The sequence below is a fragment of the Mytilus californianus genome, unplaced genomic scaffold (genome assembly GCF_021869535.1).
Source record: "Mytilus californianus isolate M0D057914Y unplaced genomic scaffold, xbMytCali1.0.p SCAF_65, whole genome shotgun sequence".
NCBI lineage: Eukaryota > Metazoa > Mollusca > Bivalvia > Mytilida > Mytilidae > Mytilus > Mytilus californianus.
The window spans coordinates 179,759-204,518 of record NW_026262718.1 but is presented as its reverse complement, the minus strand read 5'-3'; the positions used below and the strand labels follow the sequence as shown (position 1 = coordinate 204,518).

Here is a 24,760-nt window from a genome sequence, read left to right as displayed (position 1 = left end):
TCTAACAAGAAATTTGTTTTGCATGCACACGTATAAAAATTGAGGTTTTTATCCAACGCAATCATAGTTTTGAACGTTGTTTTCAATTTAGACTTGTCTTATTTTTTTGTTTGGGCTTGTATTATATTTGCCTTCGGGTTTATATTATCCGTTCATCCTATTTTGACTCCTCAAAATTCAAGAGTCTATCCTTAATTGAGGTAAATTGTATGGCTTTCCAAATACCGTTTCGATTCATAACATCACTGAAAAGACATTAATTGTCGAAATCCAGATATGGTGTACAAAAACCTTTGCACCTTTTGTTTGCGGTATATAATCTTTTCCGCAAGTTTATTGTTTTCTGTTTAGTATTAAATTTATAATTAAGATCCATTTGTTACATCGGTGATCCGTTTATTGTTCTCTACTGTTAAGTTGTCTATTTTATCCGTGAAAATGTCCGGGTGGGAAAGTACATCAGAATTGACGCTCACACTACAACATACCAAATTTCCTACTCATCAGCACAGGAATGGTGACATGATTTACAATTTCTTATTATTTCCCTACAACGGAATTTTTGACCAACGAGGATAAGATTGAAAGCTATTGACCATATCTTTAACGCACACCGTGTCTTTATCGGCGATCCAAAGTCTCAGTCACCTATCAATGCACAATTTGTGTACATTCCCTTCGGAAATGTTCTGGACCGGAACTGCCTCAAATGAAAAGTACGAAGTATCAACAGAGCGCATTGCCTACTTTTATATCTTTCTTGGATCTGAAACCTTTTTGGCACTGCAGGGGTTCAAATATGCAACCTTACGTATTTTTTCATGTCAACCATACACACTTTCAGTACTCCTCTGCATTTCTTTACGACAAAGTTCAAACACTCTTAAATATGATTTTGGGATCCTGAATATGCGTGTTGCCAACGAGCAGAAAAAAGCCTCCCATTCTTTCGAACTGCGGATATTTTACAATATATTTAGGCAGAACAACTGATTCATTTGTTTATTGTACTATTTCTGGTCTTTTTGCTTTCCTAAGACAGTTTAACGCTGATACAAGTAAGCTTGATAACGTCTCCTAACACACTGATACCTTCTCCTCAGACATTGTGACGTCGCTGATAAGTTTTGCTCACGTTTCAAAGCAATGATGAGATAATAACCGAGCGACTGAGCAGCTTGATATAGGCGAAGGGAAGAATCATAATGGATCTTAATAAGGCAGTTAAACTGTAACCGCAATCTTGGATTGCACAAGAGCAGTACACAATCGGTCTAGTATTTTGCTTAAATCTGCAAATTTTGAGACAGAATGGCAATTCATGTGAAAAATTGTTTATTTAAATAAAGAAAAAAAAATTATGTACTGTATTATAGAGTCTGTTTTTACAAATACTGAATATTTGTATTGTTTGATTTAATTTTTCAACTTAGCTATATAAGAGGAAATAGCTCTTAAAGTACATTTTTTATAAAGAAATGTTAATGAAATTTTCAATTTTTACTAGAAGCAAGAGAACAAGTTCGGGGACACCATTTTTTCTTTTTATTTCCTGAAAGCATATTATAAAACCTAGTGTTTTTGAATATATCATGTTTTGAATGTATGTTATCTAAACCCACTAATTATTTAAGCATATTATGTTTTTTGTTCATTTTTACCTACTCTAGAAGACTTCGCGGTGATTTTTTTCAAATTACAATGCTTAACATTCTATAATATGTTCGTTTGATTTTCCAATGATGCAAAAAAAAAAAACCTCTAATACCGTGTTTACACTATGGAATCTGCTACAATGTATATATTGTAATTCACAATTTAAAAAAAAAAAGGTATGTTCAGTTGCAGGGCTGTTATGATAATATTGAATTGGCTACTTTAGAAGGATGGATATATGGATGAACAGAATATAAGACAGTCGGGCTTAATAACAAAATAATTTCTACAATTCTATAAATGTCACACACACATAAATATCATATATATTTTAAGTATTCTTTTGATTTCAATAAATCGATAAACTTTGAATAATTTGGATATCTTTTCCTTGGTTGAAAAAAGGAAGCAGATATCAAGGGTTTTATCTTAAACCATGTATGTCGAGGAAACACAAATAACACTATGACCAACGATAAAAAAGTCGTACAAACAAAAAACCACCCACACAACACTAGTTATAAGAATTGCATTTTTTTTTAAATATGTCGCTATAAAACTTATTTGAGTTCGACTTGGAATTACTGAATTCGTTCTATAAGTTAATACATTTTAAAGAAGAAAATAGTATCTGTGATCAATTTATATTATTATATTTTTGACAAAGGTTATAGAAAAAAGTTCCTGCTTCATAAATATTTCTTTCTTGCAATATGCATCATATAGATATAGTGATTTACTTCCATGTTAGATATTCTTGCCATATATTTTAGTGCTTCTACCTTTACACATAAAACCAGAGGCAGATCCAAGGGGGGGGGGGGGGGGGGGGGGGGGGGTTCCGGGGGTTGGAAACCCCCTTTTTTGACGATCAATGCTTTTGAATGGGGACATAAGGTTCGAACCCCCTTTTTAAAAATGGCTTGACCGCCCCTGAAAACTATTGGATTTTGACCTCACTTTGAACTTGATGAATGTTTACTGCTTTATAAAACGCGTTCTTAAAATTTCTACATCTAAAGCGCACGACCGGACATTACGCACCCACTTGAATCCGCCACAGGAGTAAGTTTTATCGAAATGTCTTTAAACAACTATAAATAAACCAATATGGTTATTTTCTTGATACACCCATATACGTCATATTCGTACCCTTTAATTTATAAATAGATTTCGGAAAATATATTTCAAATATAAACGACTGCGATATGAAAGCGAAAATTGTGCTAAATTGACAATATATAATATATTTTTTGTTTATTTGTTGTATCTTACTAAATTAAGTTTGGTATAAATTCATTTGATTTTAACCATATATCATTGCTGTTAAAAAATGAAACAATCATACATCTACATATAAATACCCCGCTTATCCTTCGAAACCGCATTGCACTGCTACATTGATTCCACACATCATCATTAACTACACCAAACAGTTTTAAAAAGTATTAAAGTTTGTAAACATAATGTTAAGTCCTGCTAGCTAAGTCGGTGTAAATACGTAGGGCTAAGCTTAAAGTAAATTCCTTTCACAAAAGGGAGATAATAAAAATTCAAGAGGCACAACACAGGAATTTTTATTTGTTAATCCCTCCCCTAAATTGGATATTTTTTTTTCATAAACATGTTAGTTACGCAATTTTGTTAATCTTCAAAATTAAAAATATAATTTCTTAGTACAACTACGAATTTTATATTAAACATTTTAAATAAAAGTTTCATTTTCCTATCATTTAACTGCAAAATTAAGAAATAAATTCAATTTCACAGTTTGCAGTTGAAACAGTGTGACTGTATAATAGAAATGTATCTGAATATAAATTTATTCGTTCGACGTTGCTACAAATTATTTCAATTTTTTTGTAAGCAGATGTCACTTCGTCATTGATCCCTGATTGAAAACGAATTGAAGGATAAGATTGGAGTGTCCGCTTTGATTGGATAGCTTAAATGGGACCATTCATTCATTCATTTCTTTATTTCCTTTTCATAGAGATTACATTAATTATATTATCATGAATACATCAATATATTGATAACAGAAATACAAATGATAAAGTTGTTAACAACACATTACTGAATAGACCTCAGCATTTTGTTGTAAAGTACGTACAAAAGTTTAAGACGTCAACAAGATCAGATATGTGTGAAAGAATGGTTGGGCTACGAAATATAACCTGTGAAATCGAAAACAGAAAAATCACAAAAATACTGAACTCCGAGGAAAATGCAAAACGGAAAGTCCCTAATCAAATGACAAAATCCAAAGCTCAAACACATCAAACGAATGGATAACAACTGTCATATACCTGACTTGGTACAGGCATTTTCTTATGTAGAAAATGGTGGATTATATTAATATCAATTGGGTCCAGGACCAATCCAGTATATCTTATTATAATCCTTCGTGATTAATTCCATTTTCTATGTGCATACATTTAGAGTAATTTAGAGCTGGTAAACTCAGTGTATGATAAATATTTCTGGTTATGGAATACATTCTCCTGGTTATGGAATACATTCTTCTGCATTTTACTTTCATATTTTTCTAGAAATTCACACTTGCATGTTTGTAGTATAATTATTGTGTGTGTATTTTTAGAATAGAAATCCAGATCAGGTCTGGGTTTCTGATACTAAAAAAGGTGTTTCGGTTATGGTCATGTAGACCTAGGCCTATCCTCATCAGGTATCCCTAGCCTATATGTTTCCTTTCTTGTAATATGTAGAATAGTTTCAATTTGAATTCTCTTATGGGGATACGACACCTGTTTATATAATCGTTTTTTATCTTTTTTCTTCTTTCTGTTATTTTAGTATGTTTTCCTCTTTTTATTTAAGCTCTTCAATTAGTTTATTGTGCGTGATATTTTTATCTTTTGTTTAATTTCGTCTGTTTATATCATTTTTCTTCTTTGAATTCGTTAAATACTCTTTTAGATTTTTATGTCTTTTGTATGTAAAACGTTTGCTCATTGCTTTTAATACTCTATTTGAGAGATAAAATATCTTTTTTTTTTGTTATTCTATTTGAGAGCAATTTAGTTATTAAAGCAGTCTCTATTTGAGAGATTACTTTATTTTTGCTATTCTATTAATAGCAGTCTCTTTTTGAGAGATTATTATATGCTGTTATTCTATTTGAGAATAACTTGTATTATCAATCTCTATTTGAGAGATGATTATTACTGGGTTTTTTTAAACAAGACAAAACAGTCCTTTACTTCCTATGTTATAGCGTTAAAATAGACCCTGCACTGTGTGATAGATAAGTGTGTGTATTTTATCAGTCCAATATTTCTATCTAATTGCTTCCGCGTGATTACGAGATCTCGTATGCTGATTGGTTGAGTCACAGATACATGCACGTGTATTTTTGACCTCACCTAACCTAAACTATATCTTAAAATAGTTCAGGAGTGCCCGTAACAGATACACATAATAATGTATTATTTTCTTCTTCTGGATCGATATTACTAATGAAAATAAATAGAAAATCCTTTACATACATTGCATATATATATATATATATTTAGATCTGATCAAGGTACAAACTTTGTAGGAGCAGTAAATGAACTTTCACTTCTATTTAATGACGAAAATGTTCAGGGATATCTGTCTAAAAAACAAATTGTGTGGACATTCAATCCATCCCATGCCTCACACATGAATGGTGCATGGGAACGCATGATTGGACTGGCAAGAAGAATTCTTGATTCAATGTTAACGGACATTCAAGGAAAGCAACTTACTCATGAAGTTTTATGCACATTAATGACAGAAGTTTGTTGTATCGTCAATAGTAGACCAATAATTGCTGTGTCAAGTGATCCTGAATCGCCTGCTATTTTGTCACCAAACACTCTTTTGACACAGAAAATTAATAGTGATATAGAACCGTATAATTTCGATTTTTCTGTGAAGGATAAGTACAAATCGCAATGGAAACATGTACACGTTTTAGCGAATCAATTTAGGAAGCAATGGAACCTACAATACTTGCATAACCTCCAAACTCGATCAAAATGGCCAATTGAAAATCGCAACTTACAAATTGGTGACATTGTGCTCATGATTGACGTTAGTATACCACGCAATTAGTGGCCAACCGGAATTATTGATGAAGTATTTCCTAGTAAAGTACCTCCCCTTATATGATGGCGGGAGCAAGAAAATCGTCCTGATAAAGTAGGCAAATCCTAACTCTTTATAGCCGTACAAACAACAAATAGCAGTACAAAAGTGAATAAATTCCATCTGTGGAGTTGTAAGTTTATTCTATTACAATCCACACATCATTTACGCAACAGTTTCATTTACGCCAAATGCAAAACACGTGTGATAAAACAGACAAAATGGCGGGTCTTGATCAAAATATTGTCAACGGAGGCCCTGAACTACTAGATATTATAGAATTTAGTATGGACAAAGTTTATAAAGATTACCCAGTGAAAATGTTTCTAAAGCTCCTTCACAAACGAACGGGTAAAGCAAAGAAGTGCTTATTTGAAGATATAGATATTAACCTATATGAAAAAGAAGCCAGAATGATCACCTTCTTCACAAATGTAGAAGGCATTCATCCATGGATTAAAACCCTTGATTTATTCTATTATGATCACATGGGAAATAATGATAAATTTGACATTAAATGGTACGATGTCCCGACAACTTGGTCCGACCCTAATAATAACAATAATTCAATTGTCATCGAAATATTGGATAAGGAACAAGCATTGCAGTTCAACATAACATTCTTCGTTACAACCGGGACAATCAGGGTCCAGGGATCTAAGTCCATGGCCTTTGTTCATTCTTACTTTCCTGTCCTGACACAAATCTTAGCCAAGGTGATTGATAATGCTACACATGCTACAGTTGAGGAACAGTTTGACCTAGATCAAACCTTAAAAGATGTTTACAACACAGTTTCATCTAAGCTTGATGATTCCCTAACATCCATCAAATCCACCATACACCAGGATGTGCATGAGCGCACAAATACACCTACCGTTACATGTAGCACGTCAGAAAACACAAATTTAGTGGACCACTTTTCTCGTATTGAAAAAAACAATAACTGAGGCTATCATACAAACAGCAAGCCAACAATCTAATGATTATACCAAATTGATGACAGCAATCACCACTTCGTGTGAAACTCTAACTACCATAATAAAAGCTAACCCTAGAGCTAAAGACCAATCTGAGGTTACCTCCCTTCAAAAGACAATATCCAAACTTCGCGATAGGCTTTAACATCTAGAGAACCAACTAAAAATTCAGGATGGTAACATTCAAATAGAAAGATCAAATAATGAAGTAAACATCAAAAGTTTAAAATTACTACTTGATGAAACAATGAATCAATTAAAGCAATCTTGTGAAACTTCCCAATATGAATTTTAATCAGTACACCGAAAAAATAAAGGTGAAAGATGACGAAATACAGCAATTAACACAAAATATCCAAAAACTGTTAAAAAAAATCTGGACACAGCCCAGGATGAAGTAATCCAACTCAAACTTCATATTGCTGCCCAGCTTGATGCTAACATGGCCAAGGAGACATCTGCTACTAATAAGGCAGCAACTAATCAACAGCAACATACATATGATACACAGAGCAAACCGAAAGTTCTTTTTCTAGGAAAATCAAACATTAAAGCCATAAACGAGGCTAAGCTGACTACTGCAGCTACTGTGGAAAAGGTATTGAAATATACATTAAAAGAAACAGTAGCTTTTGGAACTTCACATGAAGACAGACCAGATTTGGTTGTACTGCACTCGTTAACAAATGACCTGAAACATCTTACTGCACAGCAATGTATTGATGAACTTGATCAATTAATTTCTTTAATTCATGATAAATGGTCACTTGCTAAAATTATCATTTCTTTAACTACCCCAAGAAAAGATGATATTGGGTTTTTTACAAATGGCCAAATCATAAATGCCTTAGTTAAGCAGTCAATTATTGGTAATAAAGTCTCGACTGTGACATATTGTGAACATAATAATATGCTGTTACAAGGAAATCCCATCAATGATTTATTAACTGATGATAAATACCACTTATCTACAAAAGGGGTGTCTCTTTTGGCCAGTAATATTAAAAAATCAATACACAGTGCCCTTGATATTTCTATGCCTACCCCGCAAAGAGGGCGGTCTCAATCCAAGGGGCGACGAGGTTATGGTAGGGGGCACAAGAAGACATTAAACTGGGAATAAGCTGTGTTTCAAATATCAATCAGTTAGTTTCTTTGCTTTTTTCTCTCTCTTTATTTTAATATAAAAAATATTCACAGGGTGACTATCAGAGATTGTTTCCTCTTGTCTCTTGTTTATTTGAGGGGGCACTTACATGTACATGCATAACGGCAAGCTCACATGCACACAAATTCTAAATATTGAATTATATATCAGACCGTAATGTTTTTTTTTGTGTTTTTAATTTTGTACTTGTTATGTTTTGTCGTTATCTGACATCTTACCTTGCTGCAACTATGCAACAATTAGCTATGGATACATTTGTGTGTGTATGTAGTATGCTAGCTACAACTCATATATATATATTATATATTATATGTATTGTGTTGATATATTTCGTGTGATGTTATGGTATGTTGTACCCGACAATTGTAATGCCTTTTGGCGCAATCTAGGGGGAGGCTCACGGTAGGAGGCCGGAATCAACAACGGAAAGAAAAACCAAACTAGAAAAATCAAGAAATACGCTCTTATTTAATAAAGAGAACATCATTATAATTATAATCCAATTTCACAGTACAAATATTATAGTCAAAAATAAATTGAAAACAATAATTAAATACTACAATTCAAATCAAATATAATATAATAACAATAATAATTACCATTAAATTAAACCTTATTTTAATTAAGATATAAATTATTTATAAACTTTGTCTTATTTTTCCAAAGTAAAATAAAAAGAAAAATAATTTTTAATCTAAATTATTTCCAGAACCAAGAGACTCACCTAGAAAAATCAAGAAATACGCTATTAATGTTTTAGCGACTTGATTTCCTTTTATACCAATTTCTAAGTGTCATAGTGACCATTAAGCTATTATTGTTAATCCATAATCAATAAAATAAGAATGCCAAAATATAGTTATGGTCCAGAACTAGGCCATAACTATCAGTTATATAAAAGATGAGTTTTCTTTAATTTCTGTAATTTCTACTTTTGAAATTACCAAAATATGTTTCAAAATATATTCATTAATATTTTCTTAACTTTAATATAAAACAATACACAACTTAAAATATATATATAAAATAATATAAAATAACATTATAAATTTTAATTAAGATATTGATGTTACTAAGGTACCTATAGCTTAACATAATTAAATTGTTGACGTAAGTTGACCATGTCAACCATTGTCCAAAGTTTGTGACTTGTTTGTTAATCTTTTACTTTCAAACAAAGGTTTAAGTAATATTTGTTCTATCAGAAGGTTAGTTTGACCAACGTAAAGTGTACTTGAACTAAAAACTGGACATGAAAGTTTGACCTTTAAAGTATATATCAGTTAAACAATAATTTATTATAAAATATTTTTCACATTAAATTTTATATGTATTAATTAGTGAACTATACAAAATCAAATAAAGTGCATTTTTCTATTACAATATATGCATAAATATCTGTGTGTTTATGATGAAACATTGTTCTATCAGTTGTGAAAATATTTACAGTATTATTACTCTCATATCACAATCACATGTAGTTGTAGTATAAAGATATTGAGGTAGGATAGCCAGTATCTCATATATTTAATTTCTTTTATTAATATCTAAAATCATTAAAACAAGTTGTTCAATCATATACTATTCAAAAAAATTTAAGATAGAATTAGAGACACTCTTTTATTTTATAAAATGACTTGTGATGATTTATCTTCCATTAAAATGGGCTGCTGGAACGTGGGTGGTCTAAAAAAAAAAGACAAAACAACAACATTCAAGACCCCCTTTTTGAAACATATAGAAAATCTAGATCTAGTGTTCCTCGCTGAAACCCACTTGGGGTATGAATCAAATGTAACTAATATAGGGTCGTTCCATTGTCATCTAATTTGTAGACCTGTAACTAAATATAACAACAGGCATTTTGGAGGACTTGCAATACTACGCAAGCCCTCACTAAAGCAACATGTGAAAATTCTAAAATCATCTATCCCAGATTTTCAGTGGGTGAAATTAGAAAATAAATTCTTTGGATTTGACAAAGATCTTTTTATATGTGTTGTGTATAATCCACCAGAAGGGTCATCATACTCTAAAGGACTTGACCATGATATTCTTACATGTTTAGAAAAGGATATTGCTTCCTACCAAAAACAGGGTAATATATTATTGTGTGGGGACTTTAATGCCAGAGTGGCTTCTGATACAGATTTTATCATAGATGACAGTAATAATCTTTCTCCATTATATCAGTCCTATTTCAGCGATAAACAAATTCTTGAAGAAGGAGCAAAGATGATAAACTTGACTCAAGGGGCAGGGATCTGCTTGACTTGTGTATTAGTAACCAAATAAGGATTCTAAATGGTCGAGTTCTTGGTGACACCTTTGGTGGGCTAACATGTTATACACCTAATGGGGCTAGTACAGTTGATTATGTTTAAGTGTCGGAGAGTATCCTGAATCAAATTCTGTACATGAGGACATGTAATTTTATACCAACACTATCAGACTACCATTGTTTGTTGGAATGGTCATTGTCTGATAAATATTGTTTAAAAACTGATTGTAATAGTGTTAAAACTCATGAAATATTACCAGGTTTCATATGGTCAGATGACTCACCAGCTCTTTTTCAAGATGCCCTTTTTACTGCAGAAATTCAGCAGCGACTTGACAAATTCCTTAAACTAGAGCCCATAGATTCCCAAAATGCAATTGATAACGCATCTCTAGAATTGACAGACATTATTATAACTGCTGCTAATATATATCTTAAAAGGCGTAAAGCCCAAACGGGTAAGGGGGTTAAACACCAAAAGTGGTTTGACTGTAATCTTGCATATTTGCGAAAAAACCTATTTAGTTATGGGAAAATTTATTCTCGATTTCCCAGAGATACTGCTGTTAAAGGTCACTATTATAAACTACAGCGCGTAGATACTAAGGCACGGAAACACAAATACAGGGAATACAAGCAGTCATTTTTGAAGCAAATAGAAACACTGCATGAGGAAAACCCTAAGCAGTACTGGCAATTGATTGATGAACTGCAGGGCAAGGAAAAGGATGATAAGAGTGCATTGGTTGCACCATTTGATTGGTTGAATCATTTTAAAAATTTGACCGAACCAAAAGATGAGTTTAAAGAGTGACTGCAATTTTAAGAGGAAAAGCTAAACATTCTTGAAAAAAGAAAGTGCTTTAATAAACTTGATAGTAGGATCTCTGAAACCGAGATATCTACTGCTTTGTCATCTTTAAAGGATAATAAAGCAGCAGGGTTGGATAACATCTCTAACAGTATGCTAAAATATGGTCAAACCTCTTTGTTACCGTGTTTACTAAAAAATGTTAATAATTGCCTCTCTTATGGAAAATACCCAGAACCCTGGACTACTGGTTACATATTTCCAATTCATAAAGGGAATGATGCATCTGATCCTAATAATTATAGAGGAATAACTATTACTGATGCTTTGGGGAAGCTTTTTAATAAAATTCATGACACCCGTCTTTGCAAATTTTTAGATAAATATCAGATCATTAAAGATAGCCAAATTGGTTTCACAAAAAAAGCACGACCATCTGACTATATGTTCATACTTAAGACCATTATTGATAAGTACTGCCATACTAAAGAAGGTAGAGTGTTTGCCTGTTTTGTTGATTTCCAGAAGTCCTTTGACACCGTCATTCACCCAGGAATAAAACTCAAGTTATTAAACATCGGGCTGGGTATAAAGTTTTATAATATAATTAAGAGTATATATGCTCAGAGTAAATCGTGTATTCGATTTAAGAATAGAGTTACAGACCTTTTTCCAACTAAGGTGGGAGTGAAACAGGGAGATTATTTGAGTCCAAATTTGTTTAAAATTTTCATAAATGACCTCCCTGATTATCTTGAAAAGTCACCTGATCCAGTCTTGGTTAACTCAAAGCCAGTTCATTGTTTATTATTTGCTGACGATATTGTCTTTTTTTCTTCCTCGGAAAAGGGGCTTCAGTGTAAACTTGATCAATTAAATAATTATTGTAAAGATTGGTGTATGAAAATTAATCTAAAAAACTAAGGTGATGGTATTTAACAAGGCAGGCAGGCATATAAAACATAATTTTTATTTTAATGACATGTTGATAGATTGTGTTCAACATTGTAAATATTTAGGTATAACATTTAGTGCATCAGGATCTTTTTCCTTTGCTCAGAAGGAATTGTACAATAAGGCACTGAAAGCATGCTACAAGCTACGAAAGGACTTCTTGTCACTGAATCCAAATATTAAAAACAGCCTCCACGTATTTGATCATACAATTAAACCCATTCTTTTGTATAGTTCGGAAATTTGGGGCTTTTTTAATCCCTTCAAAAAAAAATTAAATTCTCAGACTTCTACAGTTGATCAAGCCTATCCTAAACTTCTTTCTGAAAGATTACATTTGAAATTTTGTAAACTATTACTAGGTGTGGGGAAAAGAGCAACAAACTTTGCCACTCTTTCAGAACTTGGGAGATTTCCTTTACATTTTGATATCACCAAATCTATGATCAGATACTGGCACCGGCTTGAAAATTTGGGTTCATCCTTTCCATTACTAAAAGATGCATATTTAGAGTCAAACCTATTATTTGAATCAAAAATTCCCTCTTGGTATGGATCTTTAAACTATTTGCAAAAAAAAAATTAATGGGGTTGACAGTCTAGCCTTTGCAAGCAACTTTAGATTCAAAATTTTAATTAAAAAGTTTTTTTATCAGCACTATGAAATACAGTGGAGAAAACAAATGCACAATTGTGCTGATGGGAAGCTTTGTAGCTATAGCACTTTTAAGACTCATTTTGGTCTTGAAAGATATCTTACTTTATTACAATCACCTGAGCAGAGGAGAAATTTCACTCGATTGCGTATTTCTTCTCACAGACTAAGAGGGTACTCTCCTACAAGACAGAATATGTCTCAGGTGCACCTCAAATGAAGTTGATGATGAAAAACATTTTGTGTACATCATCTCAAGATAAGAGAAATTGTTTAAATTCTACTATTAACTCATTATGCCCAAACTTTACGCATTTGATTCCTAGCCAAAAACTGATATGGCTTCTTAATGTAGAGAATCTTGATATCTTGATATCTGTCTGTGAGTTAGTTGATGAAGACAAAATATAACTTGAAAGATAAATATTTAAATCAGGCTTTCTGCACTAGGCACGAGGTTGACATGGTGGGGTACAGGACACATCGTATAAGTCCTATTACCTTTCTGTTTATGATATTTCTTGATTAAACTGGTAATATTTTATCTTTTCGTAATATGTGCACTTTGGCATGTCAATTAGCATTGTCCCTTGGTGCCTTTTGCAGTTGTGTCACTTTAAATAGTACTGACTCCTCTGCACAAGGCACGAGGATGACATACCAGTTATGTGCAACTTCTTACAATGTCTTACCATATCATTAATAATGTTAATGTCCCGATACACATTTTAATATGCACCCACCATGCCATATAGCACCGTCCATTGGTGCCTCCTGCAGTTAAGCTAGATATATTTAGCCTACTCACAGAATTCTTTTTTCTTACTTTCTAGAGGTGTGCCTGAGACGAAGGTTTTATATATATACTCCTATATATATATATATACGAATATGTGAAAACTGTTGTTTCTTATTTGTGTTTGTAACTATGTATACTGTATTGTTTATTATATTTGTAAAAATAATATTATAATGATATTATATTATGCTCCTTGTGAGCCCATTTGATGGAAATAAAGCATCTTCTTCTTCTTCTTCTTCTATATCGTATCTCTATTAAAATAATAGTATTATTTACTGGTCAGTTAAAGAATTATAGTTTGATAGTTATAGTCAATTAGTATTTTTCATTTAGAAAAAAACACCTATTATTTGTCAGCTGTTGAACATGTTATTATTGTAATATTCGTATATACAGGTGGTCGAATCCCCATGAGAATCAAATTTGAACCAGTGACTTGTATGTATAAGTCAAGAACTTTATAACATTCTGTTGATGCAATTTATATTTCTTGTCATTTGACTTTAATTGACATATCCTGTTTAGTACTTCCTGTATTCTTTTCATCTGGCACATTTATTTCGGACATAATTATTTGTTTCTTCATTGTAAATTATTGATCTTCCATTTTACTTTTCTTAATTGTTTAATGTAGTTTCAATGTCACTTTCTCTGGTCAAGAGTTGTTCTATATAGTTTTTCAAATCTATATTTCAGTTTTTTGTCCCTTACCATGGTTTTGAAAAGCAATTCAACAAAGGGTTATAATAAGCATATATGGAGATTGTCTTGTTAATAACAAGTAATAAGTATCCCCATTAGAGAATTCAAATTGGAACTATTCTACATATTACAAGAAAGGAAACATGTAGGCTAGGGATACCTGATGAGGATTGGCCTAGGTCTACATGACCATAACCGAAACACCTTTTTTAATATCAGAAACCCAGACCTGATCTGGATTTCTATTCTAAAATTACACACACAATAATTATACTACAAACATGCAAGTGTGAATTTCTAGAAAAATATGCAAGTAAATGCAGAAGAATGTGTTCCAAAACCAGGAGAATGTATTCCATAACCAGAAATATTTATCATACACTGAGTTTACCAGCTCTAAATTACTCTAAATGTATGCACATAGAAAATGGAATTAATCACGAAGGATTATAATAAGATATACTGGATTGGTCCTGGACCCGATTGATTTTAACACATAGCTAGCTAAACCTCTCACTTGTATGACAGTTGTATAAAATTCCATTATATTGACAACGATGTGTGAACAAAATAAACAGACATAATAGGTACAAAATGTCAAAAAATAGGGGTACATCAGTCAACATTAAGTTGTAATCTTAATCACTATAAAAACAAAGGATACAAAAATTTACCATAGCACTATAACACAATGACGGGATGTATAAGTACAGAGCCAAATCATATGTAACAAAGAAACACAAAAAGGCATATAGACAATGCACATTAGCGTAAAATGAAAGACAAGAATACAAAAATTGTTGCATAGAACAATAACACAATAACGGGATGTATAAGTACAGAACCACGTCATATGTAACAAAGAAACACAAAAGGGCATATAGACAAAGCACATTAGCAAAAATGAAAGACAAGAATACAAAAATTGTACCATAGAACAATAACACAATGACGGGATGTATAAGTACAGATCCACGTCAAATGGATATCACCAAAAACTGACTAAACAGTAAAAGTAATATTAATAAAGCAATTAAAGAATATATAACACGTTATTAAGATGATAAACAAAACGTAAATTATATTTTTTTGGAAAACTCTGTAAAACGAAAAAATCTTGTCTTGCGAAACAAATCTTTTTACAAAGACTTTTTTCGTGCCTGTTAGATGGATGAAACCATATCGGATTTATTCCGGACATATTAGACATTCTAAATAGAGCTTTCTTGCAATTTGATGAAAGGTGCGTACGCTTGAAGAATCATACGTAAGACCCGTTTTAGGGATTCTTTATTTTGAGTTTTGAATTTCTTTTATGTTATATTAATCAAGGATGTCATGGGACTAAGAGGGCGTTTCGTCTCAATGTTTGCACATCGAGGACCATTACACTACACTTTATTATGACATTATAATAAAACCAGGGTGAAGGAGACAATTCAACACAATTTGCTAAACATTGACTTGTCTGAAGAAAAAAAGGCCCCTTAACAAAAAGTGCTTGACAACAACCCCCCTCCCAAAAAAAAATTAAAAAGGACACCCAAAATATTTTACGGGGCTCGCTTAAACATTTAGATGTTCAAACATGTATAAATGAACAAGACCACATCCATAATAAATTGATCTATAATTAGAGTTCAAGGGCGGATTTAGGTGTGGGGTGCACCTGATGTGTTTCTACCCGACAGACATATACCTAGCCTCCTATATCGGTGATTGTTGTGGACCATTTTACGTTTGTTATACAGTGTGAACTATATAACGTTCATATTTAACTCTATTTGCATTGATGAAGACGATCATTTATGTGTTGCTCTGTTATTTTCTCAGCTGTGTGTGAGTCTGTGTGTGTATGTCAATGGTTCCCTTGGAATCGACACTGTATTTCACATATTCGCTCCTGTTCTGTGAATGCTAAATGCACCACTGATTGGTTTACAATTAATAAATAATTTTAAACGAATTGACGGCGTTTAAGAAAATCTGATCAAATCAGTCGTGCACCTAATATTAACTGAAGATATTACTAGTTGAATACAGACTAAAATCGTTAAAATATGGAAGTCAAAGGCATCGACCATTTAACTTTTAAAGGGGGTTAAAGTTATTATTCCGTTTAACTTTTGTTTCATGCGATCGCAAGTGTCGCAATATGATCTGTTTAACCATTAACTTTTAAATATGTGGGAAAACTTCTCACAAAATCTTTTTTTTTCCTTCTCCCAGATATTTTTTTCATAAATTTTTCCATTCATTGTAGTTTCTTTGTCTGGCAAATATCGATGATGCACGTTGACAATTTGTTGATGGCATAGTCATTAATTAATTAGATAATTAAAAATAAATATGAATTTTGGCGTTACATTTAAAGTATCAACTGCAAGAATTTCATTTTAATGTTAATGGTTTAACCATTTAGAAAAAAGCATGCTTGAAAAAATCCAGCGCAAATGTGTGTAATCGTGAAAGACATAAGCAACGTATCGGACGTAAGTGTATTTCAAACTATTTTTCTTTATTTTCATATATCAAATGCGTGTTTTATATACGATATGATTAAACTTTTAAAGATACATTTGATTCAGAAACGAATGCCGTTTTGATAAAACAAGACACACAGTGTTAGCGTGGGAATGTAAAATACGGAAGCCTTTTAGGGCCATGCCAATTTATTTTTTACAATTTGTTATAACAGATTATTAATTTGATATAACAGATTATTAATTTGATATAACCAATTATCAATTTGATATAACAAATTATCAATTTGATATAACAAATTATCAATTTGATATAACAAATTATCAATTTGATATAACAAATTGTGATAATTTGATATAACAAATTAATAATTTGATATAACAAATTAATAATTTGATATAACAAATTAATAATTTGATATAACAAATAATTTATATGATTTATTGAATCATTTATTTGATTTTACGATATTTCTCTGCCAAATAAATAGTCTTCTCAGATGCGTTTTAGCGATAGACTCGAAAAAGCTAGTTGATTACTTATTGAATTGGAAGAAATGGAAAAAAGGAATAATCTGATTGAAATGTACTATACTCTACTCCTTACTTTCGACGAAATCAAGTATATTTTGGCAAAAAAACATAAGGTTATTATTTCCACAAGACAATTGAAACGAATTGTTGCATCACTAGGATTATACCGACGAAGATCTCGAAGTAACTTGTTTGATGTTGCTACATTTATATCTAAAGAGTCAAAGGTATCTGGACAACTGCATGGATACCGATGGATGCACACTAAATTTTTAGAGAGAGGCCTTGAAATAGACAAAGAATCTGTCCGACTCATAATCAAATGCCTTGACCCAACTGGTGTGAAATGTCGAAATGCAAGAAAATTGACTAGACGTATATGAATAACGGTCCTAACTACATATGGCACATGGACGGATATGACAAGCTAAAACCCTATGGAATATGCATTCATGGATGCATTGATGGATTTTCACGCAACATCATGTGGTTAGAAGCTGACACAACGAACAAAGACCCTTATGTAATTGCAGGGTATTTTATTGATACCGTACGTGAGGTAGGTGGTTGTCCTCGATGTATCAGGGCAGACCTTGGAACTGAAAATGGAATTGTTCGGGAACTGCAGGTTGCTTTACGAGACTGTGATGGCCATGAAACAAACGCATTTCTTTATGGCACAAGTAGATGTAATCAACGGATTGAAAGCTGGTGAAATATTTTACGAAAAGAAAGTGCTCAGTTTTGGATGGATATGTTTCAAACTATTAAAGACGATGGTCATTTCAGTGGGGACTTTCTTGATGTGAACCTAATTAGATTCTGTTTCATGAACCTAGTTCAGGTATGTTTCCAAAACATTTTACTTTCTATAAATAATTTCTAGATTTCTTAAAATGCATTAACATTTTAGATATTACAAATAAACGAACACTGTATGTATATGAAATCATATAATGTTTTGACCCAAAAAGATTTGACGTTTAGCGAAATTTAGATGAAAAGCTAAGAGTTGCATTGCTTCATATTTGGTCAAATCTAGTATATAAATATAAAAAAGAAGATGTGGTACACTGTATGATTGCCAATGAGACAACTTTCCACAAGAGACAAAATGAAACAGAAACTAACAGCTATAGGTCACCGTGAAATTTCGTACAAACCAAAATCTAATTAACATCCCAAAAAATTTTCCAGGAGCTTGAAATGATTCTCTATATTTTTTTTTCAAATGGAAATGCATACTCCAATAGTTTTCCGCTGAAGCATATTCCTTGTCATCTTTATTGTCATACATATCTATACCATAGGATTAAAATTTCAGTAAAAGTCGTTTATCTTTTTTTGGTATTGATACGCGTACGTTTGAATCTATTGTATTACCAGGCTCAAGCTAGCAGCCACTCGCTAGCAGCCACTACGCTAGCAGCCAGTTTTCGGATATGTCTATGAACCCAAAAGTTGCATAAGATTCAAACGTACTCAAAATGTTTTTATCAATATATAACTACTATACTATTAGTTTTTAATATACAATTAAGCAGTCGAAGACACTATTCAATGAATTTAAAAAATTCATTTCCTGTTCATTAACTTAAAGACAATATTAATCGTTTTAAATATACCAAACAGCGTACTGCACGCTTTAAATTTTTAATAGTCAACAGTTTTGAGTGTATATAGAATCGTAAATAGTTATGAAATTATTGAAATGTTTGCAAAATTGCTTGTAACATGGAATTGACTAAGACATCAGAAATTATTTATGTGATATTGTGTCAAATGGCTTTCCATATTCTCGGCATCCTGTCAAATAGTTCCTGAAAAGTTAAAATTGTTCTGCATTACAAGAATAGAAAGTTGCGCTCGTGCTTTAATATTTTTTTAATCAGACAAATATGTTTTAACGAAACTTTCTATTTCTAAACCAGTAGATTTCGTTTACTTTTGATTAGACGAAAGGTTTATTTTTTGTACACAAAGTATGGTGGGCAAGGAAATTATTTATTATCTATTTAAAAAATAGATCCGTGCTATACCCCGATTTTGAATTTTGGTCAAGCAGGCCCTAGGTCACAAGCTTCCGTTTGCACCTAGTGCGGAAAAAAGTATTGCCGTAGGGAATTTTTTATTAACTTTTCCGTATGGGTGGGGTAGGGTGTCCGACCCCAACTTTGGACCTGATTAAAAGAAAAACTAAGCCGAACCACACCCTGGATTTTTTCTCAAGTAAACCTCAGCTACTCAGCTTCACTTTGCACCTAGTGCGGAAAAAAGTATTGCCGTAGGGAATTTTTTATTAACTTTTCCGTATGGGTGGGGTAGGGTGTCCGACCCCAACTTTGGACCTGATTAAAAGAAAAACTAAGCCGAACCACACCCTGAATTTTTTCTCAAGTAAACCTCAGCTACTCAGCTTCACTTTGCACCTAGTGCGGAAAAAAGTATTGCCGTAGGGAATTTTTTATTAACTTTTCCGTATGGGTGGGGTAGGGTGTCCGACCCCAACTTTGGACCTGATTAAAAGAAAAACTAAGCCGAACCACACCCTGGATTTTTTCTCAAGTAAACCTCAGCTACTCAGCTTCACTTTGCACCTAGTGCGGAAAAAAGTATTGCCGTAGGGAATTTTTTATTAACTTTTCCGTATGGGTGGGGTAGGGTGTCCGACCCCAACTTTGGACCTGATTAAAAGAAAAACTAAGCCGAACCACACCCTGAATTTTTTCTCAAGTAAACCTCAGCTACTCAGCTTCACTTTGCACCTAGTGCGGAAAAAAGTATTGCCGTAGGGAATTTTTTATTAACTTTTCCGTATGGGTGGGGTAGGGTGTCCGACCCCAACTTTGGACCTGATTAAAAGAAAAACTAAGCCGAACCACACCCTGGATTTTTTCTCAAGTAAACCTCAGCTACTCAGCTTCACTTTGCACCTAGTGCGGAAAAAAGTATTGCCGTAGGGAATTTTTTATTAACTTTTCCGTATGGGTGGGGTAGGGTGTCCGAAATGTAGAAAAGTCTTAGATGAAAGAGTCTTAGATTGTATGTACTTTAAAAGATCTTTAGAATTTTTTAGTATCCACATATGATTCACGCCACCTCTTGAATAGGTAGTTTTACAATAACTTTGAAGCCCGGCTTTGATTGCTGATAAAATTGATGTTAATAATTTAGAAAGAGGTTTCGTGGAGCACTTGGAAGACCCAGCAATATACCGTTGTTTGTAAGGACACTTATGTAGTTTAGGTATCCAATACAGTGATGGAAGATCCAGTTCTTCACCTTTGGTTGACGATTCCAAAGGAACATAGAACAGACCTATGATTATCCAGGATTTCCTCTTTAGTAAGTGTCGTGGGGGTATATGTTGAGTTTCCAAGTGAATTGTCAATACCTAATTCATTTATCAAGCAGTTTATGTAATGTGATTTACACACAAAAACGATGCTGTTTGGGGTTTATCTGCGGGGACAACAACATATTTGTCATGGAGGTAGGAAAAGTGTATAGCAACATTTGGGTCTTTAAAGATTGATGTAGCATGGGTATTAATAGACCATTCAGTTTCTTAATTCTGATTTGTATTAACGACCTCACTACCTTAATCCATTCGGAAAGAGTATCTACGTCTTCTTTCTCACGTGTAACCCATTGCCTGGCATAATTCTCGACTGAATCCATCAGTATTTTGAAGTTGTGTTTCCAATTGATGGATTTAGGCTCAGGATATTTCGGGCCTTTGGATAACACATTTCGGAGAGAAGTGTTATTGACAATGTTTAGGTCACCAGTAATAACATGGTCAGCCGGATTATATATATAAATGGGGAACTAGCACAGGTGCAATCAGGAGGTTTAGACTTGAAGTCGTCAATATTGAGATCCTGCAACACGCGTTTGTAATTGAAAATTTTAGTTGCAATTGGTTTGGTATAGGTATAAGAAATGATAGGTATTAGTTCCCTAACTTCTGTTTGCACCTGGTATGTAAAAAAGGACTTTGATGGTTTTTTTACCTCTATCTTGTCATCTTCGGTTGTAAGTGATTGTTTAGGTTTATCCGTAAGTTTCAATTGAACACTCACGTCGAGGTTTTCCTTGATTTCTGAAATCATCGATAACATGCTTTTAACAATTTTTTAATTATTTTTTTTTCATGTTTGCGACCAATTCGAGCAAATTCTTTGTATACTAGCCTTTCTTCATCGGTGTATCTCCTTATTTTGCTCGGAGATATTACTAATTGAGTGGTTCTGCATAATCCGCATTCGTTTTACCATCGATGTTCAGGAAAAGAGTAACAATGTTCGCTCGTCTTTAACAATTATAAACTAATCTACCATCTTTCTTTTTCATAATTTTAATCAAAACAACGTCACTTCATCAAACGGTTGACTATCTGAAAGCATTTTCAAAACGTTCAAACAAATATTTTCACACACTACTGTGTCGCGTTTTTGTAGTTCATCTATGTTTTAGTCAATTTATAATTGTAAATACTCAATCGATTTCTCGGGGTGTTGAAGTTCATAATAATCACAATATATATATTTTGATCCGTTTTTAAATCACCATGTCCAGTGTGTTCCAGTTCCTATGGAAGAATGTTGATTAAAATACCACACTATATATCCTGTGGTTCATATAGTAATTTATACATCAAAAAGACCTATCTGACGTTTATAAGTTTTAAGTCTTTCGTTCATTTTTCGAATCCCATATAAGACATTGATTTGTGGGGAGTACTATATTAAATATCTGTATTTCACTCATTTATCTAATACTTCTGATCATTTTTCTACTCTTCATTCCCGTGAAGAAGTGAGGTATCTAGTAGTTGTATGCTCATGTGGTTGCGTAAAATCTACTTCAGTCAAATACCATACAAGAGTATCTTAAAGGGAAAAAGTGAGTTAGAAAATTTCATATTTATATGCATATCTATATGCATATCCGTAAAGTTTGTAAAAACTTTACTCTGCCATACAATCTAGGTGATTCTTACTTAAAAAACACAGTTCTCTGTATAAAAAATGTAAAGAACACTTTATGAATGTTGATGGTTGATAAATTTGTTGCTGTCTTAGGGTTAGATAACTGTCAATTACCAAATTGAATCAACTAACGTGTGCTACAGAATCACTTGATATAGTCAATGAAAATATTTTATAGGAGTAACACGACGGATGTTACATGTGGAGCAGGAGGTGCTTACCCTTCCAAAGCACCCGAGATTTCCCCTGGTTTTTGGTCGGGTTCGTTTTGATCAGTCTTTAGTTTTCTATGTTGTGTATTGTGTCCTGCTCATATTTTGTAAAAATAAAAAAGATGACAACGAAAGTAACGATGCCAAGATTTTCAAAACCGTATGAGATCAATGAAGATTTAATTATTTCGTAGTGTACGTAGAATTTGAGTGCTATACTGAAGACGTCAAGTCGAAAACATTGTGAGGATTAGTAGATAAAAAAAAATTCAGGACTTTGTAAAAAAGTCAATGAAAGAATAAAATCCCGGCCGAAGACATTATGAGTTACTGGTGACGAATGTATGACTGCAAACCAGACCCCAAACCCTACCAAAAGCACACACCGTCCTTTTTCTATTGCATAAATTACTGTGACGACAGGGTGTTCACTAGATATCAGTTTGTTATTCAACATGTACAATGTAGAAATAGAGGGATGATGTGGCCGAGATCCTTATGAATATATTTAAAGAAGATTTTTTAGCTCTGTACCAGAAAAATAATAATAATGTCCATGGAGATGTCGAAAGAGATTAAACAAGCGTTCGACCAGGCAAAGAATGTTGAGAAAAACTAGGAGATGACAAAGTGAAAGATAACTGTCAACAAACCGGGCTTTACAAAGGCACAGTTCACAAGTGAAACTTAAAATACAAGGCACCTGAATTCATTCTGGTGATCTTCCACAACATGGCCGGGTACGACAGCTACCGCTTCATTGAAAACATGTGAGTTAGTAAATCACAGATTACTTACATACCCAAAAACAAACAAAAAATGTATTTCGTTTTACAAAAAGTGTCGCAGAGCAAAAAGGGGATGAGGAGGGGAAGATGCAGACAGTGTACCGGCATTACGCTTTATTAATAGCGAGTGCTTTAGGAAAGCAAGTCTACAGAAAATAACCCAACCGTCGTATTTCCAAACAGCCAGAAAGTGCTTGGAGAAATTTCCCGTTACCCGGAATTTACATTAAAACTAAATCCGGAAAATGGTCATACAAATGAAAACATACAAACTGTAGGTTATTACGTTAATTCTACGATTAAACTTTGGATAAAATCATATCAAAACGGCGATTTTGAGGTAGATGTTGTTTTATTTTCGATAATATTGTAGTTATTGATAGTAATTGATCCAAGCATTTCAAAATGGCGTGTTCCATCCTTAGTTACGCCATGTCAACTGTGGGTTTGATGGTAACTTTTAGCCAATGAAAAAATTGTTACATAAAATTGCATTAGAATTCCTGATTTCTCCAAACACTTTCTGTGTGTTTGGAAATGCGACGGCTGTGTTATTCTCTACAAGTACAAGAACAATTGCTTTTATTAATGTCAGGCTGTCAATAAAGCGCGAGTCCCGGTACATTGTCTACATCTTCCCCTCCTCCCCTTTAAATTCACCAACCGCAACAATGTTTGTAAAGGGAATGTATAATTCTTCGTTTTGGGGTTTGTAAGTAATCTGTGCTCCACTCACTCCCATGTTTGTAATAATGTAATGGCTGTCGTACCCGGTCTGGTTGTAGAAGATCAATGGAATTAATTTGGGTATCTTGTTCTTTAGGTTTCACATAGTGAGCTGCGCCCTGCTTCCCCCGGTATATTGACAGTTATGTATCACTTTGTCATCTCCTAGTTTTTCAACAGATCCGTTACATCGTTGCCTGCTGTAATGCTTATTCATTCTCCTCCGACATCTCCTCGAACATTCAATAATTATCTTTCTGGTACATATTCAAGTAATCACAAAGATCTTGGTAACATCGTCCCTTTCTTTCTGCATTTAACATGTTGTATAACAAATTGGTTCTCTAGATTACACCCTGTCGTCATAGCCCTTAATGCTATAGCAAATTCTACACGATGTGTGCTTCTGGTAGGGTTTGAAGTTATCCATTCGGCACCAGCGATTCATAATTTCTTCAGTTGGAATCTTATTCTGTTCCTTGATTTAAAAAAAAATTGCATTGTTTTCACTACAATCCCTCACAATGTTTTCGAGTCATGTCATCAGTAAAGCACTCAAATCCTGCGTACACATCGAATTAATGGAACCTTCATTGATTTCAAATGGTTTTCAAAATCATCGTAGGCCCCTTGATCCGTCATCGTAACTTAACAATCACCTTGTTAATACTGTTCTCTTTTTGCTTGGATAGGGTCTGCTCACTTTGGAAGTGAATAAAGAGAGGCGAAATAAACCAAAGAGATATTTTAACATGTTAAACTCATAAGTCGAAATCAGACTGACAAAAAACCGGGGGTGATCTATAAAATATGTTGATACTTTAGATCAAGTGATTAGGTATCAGATAATAGCGGTGTGTCAATCCTTCTTTCTCAATCT

General features: G+C 33.1%; 1 protein-coding gene across 1 annotated transcript in view; it reads right to left on the bottom strand.

The window, feature by feature from the left end:
- The window catches only part of LOC127707341 (uncharacterized), a 104,335-nt gene extending 101,158 nt beyond the window's left edge, over positions 1 to 3,177 (bottom strand). The window contains exon 1 of the mRNA XM_052211855.1: positions 3,021 to 3,177. Within this exon, the coding sequence (XP_052067815.1) occupies positions 3,021 to 3,044 (24 nt within the window). The 5' untranslated portion in view covers positions 3,045 to 3,177. The remainder of the gene's footprint in view (positions 1 to 3,020) is intronic.
- Between the last annotated feature and the right edge of the window lie 21,583 nt (positions 3,178 to 24,760).